Raw genomic sequence first — 8,053 nt, 5'->3', positions numbered from 1 at the left:
GAATCTTCCTTGATGTTTCCTGGATCTTCTCTAGATCTTCCCTAGATCGTCCCTGGATGTTTCCTCGATGTTTCCTGGATCTTCTCTAGATCTTACCTGAATATTTCCTCAATCCTACCTTGATCTATAATTGGATATTTCCTAGATCTTACCTGAATCTTCCTTGGATGTTTCCTGGATCTTTTGGCAATCTCCTGCATTCATCTTGGCTCATTTAAATGAATGAAAGGGGAAAGTATTTGACATTTAGCACATATAAAAATGTTTAGAACTTAAAGGGGACCTATCATGCAAAATGCGCTTTGTGATGTCTTTTATATACATAAATATGTCCCCTGTGCGTCGGGGAACTCACGCAGCGTCAGAAAATAAAACCCTCTCTCTTTTCCTCCGTACCCAAATCTTTTAAAAACGGGTGTACAACGAGCGGATACAGATTCNCGCCCATCTACTTCCGGTCCATGGGACCTTATTTCGGAAAAATTATGTATTGAAGTCAATGGGGAGAGGAAACGTATCTTTCGATCCCGTTTGAATTGTGCCATGAATTACACATATGATGTTTGTCAATCTTAAAAAATAATTTCCATGTCAAAAAAGTCACAGTTTGTCGTAAATCTGTTGAAATATAAGACTATGAAAAATACAAAACTAGAAAGACTACCAATACCGGAGTCGCGTAAGTGATAAGTCACTCATAACTGATGTCACAATTGTTTTCCTCCACTAAAATAGAGATGGCTAAGATAAGATAACTTTAACAAGATGCCTGTATGCTTAATACCAGGTTGTAATCATACCAGCAATGGGTCTTGTTCTTTCTTTCGCTTTCCGTCTGATTAAAGGACCAGGAGTGGCTGGATCAAGTTAGCTACCTAGCTAGTAGCAAGCACGTTAGTTAGCATTACAGCCGGCTTAGCCTTGTCATTTGTACTAGCCTTAACATGAAGTAACATGAAGTAACCCAAAATGTTAAACAGTAAGAGTAGTAGTCATATTTCGTGAACCCTTTGAAGAGTACTGTCACACCGGTGTGATCATTCTATAATACACCATTTAAGCCCGGGGAGAAATGCTAACGCTACATTAGCATCGGCGATCTGTTCTACTTCATGCTATCTGCACAAATGGTTGACATTAAACATTAAAAAGATCAGGTAGTTCAGAGAGAAAAATGAAAAGGCTACGACTGTAATGCTAACTAACGTGCTTGCTACTAGTTAGGTAGCTAACTTGATCCAGCCAGGCACTCCTGGTCCTTTCATCAGACGGGAAGCGAAAGAACGAGCAATATTGACCCATTGCTGGTATGATAACAACCTGGTACTAAGCACACAGGCCTCTTGTTAAAGTTATCTTATTTTAGCCATCTCTTATATTTAGCAGAGGAAAACAATTGTGACATCAGTTATGACATCACTTATGCGACTCTGGGATTTGTAGTCTTTCTAGTTGCGTATTTTTCAGTCTTAAGACAAACTGTGACTTTTTTGACATGGAAATGATTTTTTTAAGATTGACAAACATCATATGTGTAATTCGTGGCACAATTCAAACGGGATCGAAAGATAAGTTCTCTCTCTCCATTGACTTCAGTGCATAATTTTTCAGAAATAAGGTCCCATGGACCGGAAGTAGATGGGCGTGACTTCGCCACTCTATTGTCAAAGCATTTAATATATTCATTGCTATCGGGATGTTAAAGGTGGGGAAGATAAGTTTGAGAAACCGACACTTTTTGTTATATTCCATGGAATGCTCTTACATCCCGATAGCAATGAATATCTTAAGTGCTTTGACAAAAAATCCATAAAAAAACATCATCTTTGGAAGCCGTAGTACTGTAAAAAGCACGACCAATCATTTTAGCCGGCCCGGCTAAAATAACTATAGGTATACTAGCGTAACCCCGGTTCTCAGAGTAACATGAGTGAGATGTCTCACTATGGGAGGCACATCCCATAGTGAGACATCGAAACGAATGTTATGAATGAGAACTGGATGGCCTACCTGCCTGTCAGCCTTCCATCTGTGCACAAATTTATCTCGTGCCCTCATTGGTCATGTGCCCTTTCCTGTGTGTTCCTCTGTAATGAAGTGGCAGATTTTTTTTTGTGTATTTTCAAATTCTAGCGCTCAAAATCAAATTCAATTCAATTTTTATACAAAAAGTGTTTCTGAAATAAATTACATACCCCACCTTTAATAAACACTTTATATCTTGTATGTTTAATATTTGCTAAAGAGTAAAAAAAAAATTGGGATTATGAGCTGGAATATTTCTTTGCTAGGAGCCATTGCCAGGCATCTAGTGTTGTGTTTTTCTTAATTGTAACATGTAAAGTGCGTCTAAAAGGTAGGCAGGTAGTTGCTTTGAACATTTCCAATCTGTTTGATGCTTTTGTCCCTTTCTCAGCCACCCTTTGTCAAATTGTGACTTACTAAGGTGAAAGTACACACAAGGACGCCCTAATGTAAATAAACATCATCCGAACCTACCTGTCCGGTCCTGGCTATTATGTAAGAAAGGTCAAATTCGCTGGATTTAGGAGAACCCAGCAGCTCCTAAATGTCATGTGCTTGCTTTCCTCCTATGGCCTCGAGAAACTGTGATGACAGAGAAAACTGGCTTTAACCAGCAATAGAAAAAGCAATGTTAATTGTACAGATAAATTATTTCACAGGTAATGTGTTGAACACTGTCATTAAGGCCATTACAAATGGTTAGAGAATCATGTTTTCTAATCGAAGACATACATAATAGCACATTTGCTGAAAACATATCCACAATGTTTTAAATAGGCTTTTAATATTAGGAAATGTTATACCCTTTTTGACATAACAGTTATTTCTCCCTATTTTTGCATGATAAATTCATAAGTGTGAAGACACAACCAACGTTATAATAATCTATTCTTTGCTAAACAAACATTGATATAGTCCTGAATAGTTTCAGCTTTTGTTGCTTGCTATGCTTTTGTTGCTTGCTATGTTCAAAATGTTCGGTCAGATTTCCTGGTCACGGTATATGTTTGGTTCCTCATGTCAGTAAAAATTACTTCACGAGGAAAAAATGAGCGTGTCAGCAGCTAAACCTATAGATCAATGCAGTGGTTGTGTGCTCACCAACGGATAACCTCATTAAAACGAACGAGCACTTATCCATGCTCATTGATCTTACTGCTCGGTTTAGCACTGTTACCTTGGTGCTGTTATCCTGGCAGATGATGTTCTCTTCAGGGATGAAGTGCAGCATTGATCCTTCTTGATCCTGAAACTCCTGGCTTTTTGAAGCAGCTTTTGTAACTTTGATATTCTTTAGAATAAAGGAAAAATGTGTGGTTAACTGTTGCCTGTAGGTTAAACATATAAAGCTGTATACATCTGTGTAGCATGTTTAAGCTATGTCAGACTAAGGCTTTTTTAATCTTTTATTTCCCTGCTCATAGTTATCCTGTAAACCAAGTGATCACAATCCATGACAGCTTCACTTATCTAACCTTTGGGCTACTGAGACATACTGAAAATGTGTGAAGCAGGAAGTTACTATAAATAGTTAAGAAAGGTGGTGACTACTACACTAACACATCACAACAGGAGCTACCACTGAATTCCCATGAGGCAGATGCAGTGAATAATGTGATGCAGTCTTAACAGGCCTGGTTTATAGGCAGCAGTCCTCTTCCCTGGTCATAGCAGGAAAAGTGAGGTTGTTACTTATCTCAGTAACAATTGAGATTTGAGAAGAGAATAAAACTCCATTACCGTCATTGCAGAAAGCACAATTCAATTAAGTGGCAGTCCTAAAGGTTTCACACATACCAAACAGCAATAAGTAAGAATAACATGAACTGTATATCTTGAAGTTATAAAGTTTCCGGATATTGCACATTTGCAAATAAAGAGGAACACATATTGTACAAATAAATATATTAAGGTGTAACCAGAAATAAAAGAAGCTTCTCTCTTTCAGTCAAATAACTCTTGCTCAATATTAAAAACACTTGTCAGCGTCAGTGACTTAGTTTTCACAACTCTTCTGTTGAATAAACACACTTGACTGTTTCCCTCTGCTACAATAGAAGATCCTTCAAGCATCACACTGTTTCCTAAAAAAATACTATTTAATGAATATGTATCATCAATCCTCAACCTCATTATATTCTTGGTGTTTTCCTTGAATGACCACTGATTTATACTGATATCTCAGCCAATGCTTCAAAAAGATGTACCTCCATATTCCTTTTATTTAATTAATGAACAGCACCTGTCTTTCTATTTTGACAAGCCAAAACCCAACAATAAATACTAAAAAACGAATTTTACATTTTAAGATAAAATGCTTTCTGAATTTTATTTGAAGTTTTAAGACAACACATCAATTACTCAATTTAATATTCTCTTACTGATAATATAATTGTGTAAGAAGGTCTTTTGTGCATGGGACAAATGCAGGAAAGGAGATTTTGCATCGTTTCCAAAGAAACATTTCACCACAAAACCTAAACACATGTCAGGACATCTGAGGAATATGTGCTCATCATTTAATGTTCATGCATTATAAATCCGTCAGATGGCGAGTGAGGTGCTGTTCTAACTTGTGAAACTCTGCTTCAGGCAGAAGATACCTCTCTATGACATCCTTGACATCTTTCTCAGTAGAGAGCTCATAGTCCTTCTTGTTCTTGAATGGTAAATGCCCTGCCAGCTCACAGAGAGCAACATTGAAGGCAGACTCGTCCTTTGCACCGAAGCACGATGTTCTGGGCCATACAGCGATGCGAACACCTTTTCTTGAGCAGTGATCCTTTTCATCCTGTATCTGATCAGAGGGCGGACTCCCGCGAGTCAAGAACAGGTTGTGCGCAGTATTACTTTCCACAAGAAAGTCTGTGACCTGATAAATGGCTCTGGCAACTTTCACCACACACTCTGATTCTGTGTAAAACAAAAAGCCTGCAGGAGAGTCCAACAAGCGATAAAATCCCTTTTCAGGAACTAGCGGCTTGACAGGCACAGATTCTATCTGGAGCTCATGGTGCAGGTAGTACCCATGTAGGTGTAAATGATTGACAGAGGCAAATGCTCCAAGACTATTGAACCCCACACGGAAGCCAGGATCGGAGCTCAGGAGCACAGATTCAATACCAACCTGGATGGAGAAGCTTGTCAGGACCTGCGGTAAACAGCATGAAGGTTCTTGAACAAAGAGACAATGTCCAAACTCCAAAGGGCTGACATTGACCAGCACGACCACTCTCCAACGTTCATGCAACTGTCCCGTTTCCTTTCTTCCCTCAACAACCTTTGTCATCTCAAATATGACTTCTTCTGGATCGATTTTGTTAAAATTAAACTGATTGGCATTGAACTCCTGCTTAATGCTCAGTATTTCCTCAGGCTTTCTTCTTTGTAATCCTCTTTGAATATTCAGCTGGGCCACATAGCCATGCGGGCCCGGCATGATACGCGTTTGTAAGTCATCCAGATGGTAGCGGAAGAGCCCCCTGTTCATCCTGTCTGACCAGCCGGCTTGGATGGTCTGGTCAAAATGTGATGGCTCTGGTGCAAGTCCATTTCCACTGCTCCGCTGGGCCTCTGTGACAAAGTCCTGGCCGTTATACACAAACTGGAGCGTCATGGTTAGATCTGCAGGGGAATAGTGAGGCAGAGAGGCGTTACATTTGACAATAAGGTTCACTATGGTATGTTAATGTATCATTCTGTTGTAGTCAGACATAGAGCCAGGTGATAGCCAGCTTGTGATCATAGCAGCGAGTTATGATTATCAATCACTCTGCATAGAGTAGCACTATCATACTGCATTGTAGTTAAACTATATGGTATGGATTTGGAAACAATCTATTTTTGGTAAATCAATTCATAACACATACGTAAGCAAAACGTTTGCAATGACACATTAATCATCAAGTATAATTTCCACGTATAGCCAATGGCCAAATTAGCACAAAGGTATTGAGGATAGCACACTGGTTTGGTGTAACTCGTATTCAACTAAAATTCAACAAGGTCCAGTTAGAGAAAATCTCCTCATGCAAAGGTCCGGAACATCAAAATGTCTAACTTGCTTTATGAATTAGTGTGATATATAGAGCTTCATCAACGTCTGCATGTAATCAACAACTGACTGCCAATCAAATAAAGAAAGTACAATTCAAAACCAACTATTTATTGTCAATTAACATTGAACTATACAGATATACAGTAAAATACTGTGGATATGTGTAATGTTCCTCTCTGGCTGCATTTAAAAATAAAATAGGAGAAAATAAATAAAATAGCTTTTGAAAATATGTGCATCTTAAAAGTACTTAATTTTAGATAAATAAAATAAAGTGTAGCAGCAGCTTGAGTTTCCCTTTTTCTTTGTTAACCGTTTCACATCATGACTTAACTGTTTCAGACGATTATAGAACAATATCAGTCTTTACACATCATAACAATTCAACAGTTTTAAAGTTTCTCTTTCTTTCCCTCTTATATTGCAGTCCCTCACTCACTTTTTTTATATTCAGTGCGAGCTTGAGCTTATCCTTCCAGGAGTTTGTAAATCTGGGCTGAAATTGTGTCAGGGCCATTCTCATATACACATGCAGGTGCTCATTGGTTAGCCTCGGTTAGCCTGCGCAGGAACGATATTTAGTTTTATTTTGATCCTGGTCGACTGATCATATTGGGCTCTGAGACTGCTTATTTTTTGTGACCTCAGTTCTGACTTGAGAGGGAATGTTTGATCAAACAATTTGTGTTTTGTCTCATGGTGGCGTTTTGGCACTTTTAATGAGCGCCACGGTCTCTGAACAAATGAGACACACTGGTTCTGTGCTCCCAGTGGGCAGGATGAACATGAATGAGTCTGTCCACTCAGGGTTAAAAGCTCTGTCCACTTTCCTCTTCTTGGAGAGCGCCATGTGTAATTATGTGTCTCTCCCTGTCTATCACTAACACGCCTGTTCACTCTCCTCTCCGCTTCTCTCCCTGTATCGCTAATTATTCTCTAAACTCACTATATTCACCGCTTTTCTCCTTATTATACATCCATGCTTCTCGTTCTCTCATCTCTTCTTCTGTGTTTCTCTCCCTGTATCGCTCACTCGTCTCTTTCGCTCCCTGTCGGCAGCGGTTAAAATAGAATCGCCCCGTCAAAATTGAATTCCCCTATTAATGTATTGACTTTAGGTCCGGGTCCGGTTGGCGTCTGGGTCCAGATCCAGACCGCGGTCCGCCTGTTGCCGACCCCTTAGGGACCATCTATACTATATAGATGGTCCCTAAGTGACACACTGTGGAGGAGCGAGGGTTCGGCTGTGACCGGCCTGGCTGCTGAAAGTCCGCTGGATCGTAGTTTTTTTGCAGTTCGACCTGTTTAAAGCTTTTTTATATACCTTTGAGTGATAATTTGTATACTAATGGGTCCAAAGACATTTAATCGTACATGTGTCTATGATATGAATGAATGTATTCGCTTCCTTACCTGCACGTGTTCTTCTTCTGTGGTGTTTATTCGTGAATTTCCGGTTCAATTTTTCACAATAAATGTTTCTATAAAAGTTTTTATTTGGAAAATATTTGTTACCCCTTTAATACTTGTGTACATCAATTTCGACATCAGGTTGAATAAATAATTGAGTTTAATATGTTTTACATTTACATTTTAATACGGTAATGATAGCAGTTATAGCAGCCTACCGGTTTTAAGTTGAAAGGAGGACAACTTGACAAAAAAAACAACGTTACATCCGATACATATTTCCAAAAACAGATCGCTGCGTATTACACGAAAACTATACTAAATATAAGCACATGATACATCTAAAATTCACCTAGTAGTGAAACAAATATTCAAATAATTTAGGCTAGCCTACATTATTTCAATATTTGTTTGTGGTCACAATAAGCAGACTCAAACGAAAAGTCCTGCATTCACTTACAGAATTGTCATCAACAAAATGTAATCAAAGCATCAAAGGTAAAATAATTTGCTTTCAGAGTTAACACATTATTACATTACATTACATTGCATTTAGCTGAC

General features: G+C 38.7%; 1 protein-coding gene across 1 annotated transcript; it reads right to left on the bottom strand.

The window, feature by feature from the left end:
• Window positions 1-4,328: 4,328 nt before the first annotated feature.
• gdpgp1 (GDP-D-glucose phosphorylase 1) lies at window positions 4,329-7,542 on the bottom strand. The gene is made up of 2 exons (XM_010769477.1): window positions 7,496-7,542; window positions 4,329-5,649 (listed from the first exon to the last, which is right to left on the bottom strand). The coding sequence occupies exon 2, from the start codon at window positions 5,639-5,641 to the stop codon at window positions 4,559-4,561; it is 1,083 nt and encodes a 360-aa protein (XP_010767779.1). The 5' UTR covers window positions 5,642-5,649; window positions 7,496-7,542; the 3' UTR covers window positions 4,329-4,558.
• Window positions 7,543-8,053: the final 511 nt, after the last annotated feature.

Source organism: Notothenia coriiceps, unplaced genomic scaffold, assembly GCF_000735185.1.
Source record: "Notothenia coriiceps isolate Sejong01 unplaced genomic scaffold, NC01 NC01_scaffold00007371, whole genome shotgun sequence".
Taxonomy (NCBI): Eukaryota; Metazoa; Chordata; class Actinopteri; order Perciformes; family Nototheniidae; genus Notothenia; species Notothenia coriiceps.
This window is presented reverse-complemented; position numbering and strand designations above follow the sequence as displayed.

Coding starts and splice junctions, on each gene's coding strand:
- gdpgp1 (XM_010769477.1), bottom strand. CDS start 5,641: ATGACGCTCCAGTTTGTGTATAACGGCCAGGACTTTGTCACAGAGGCC.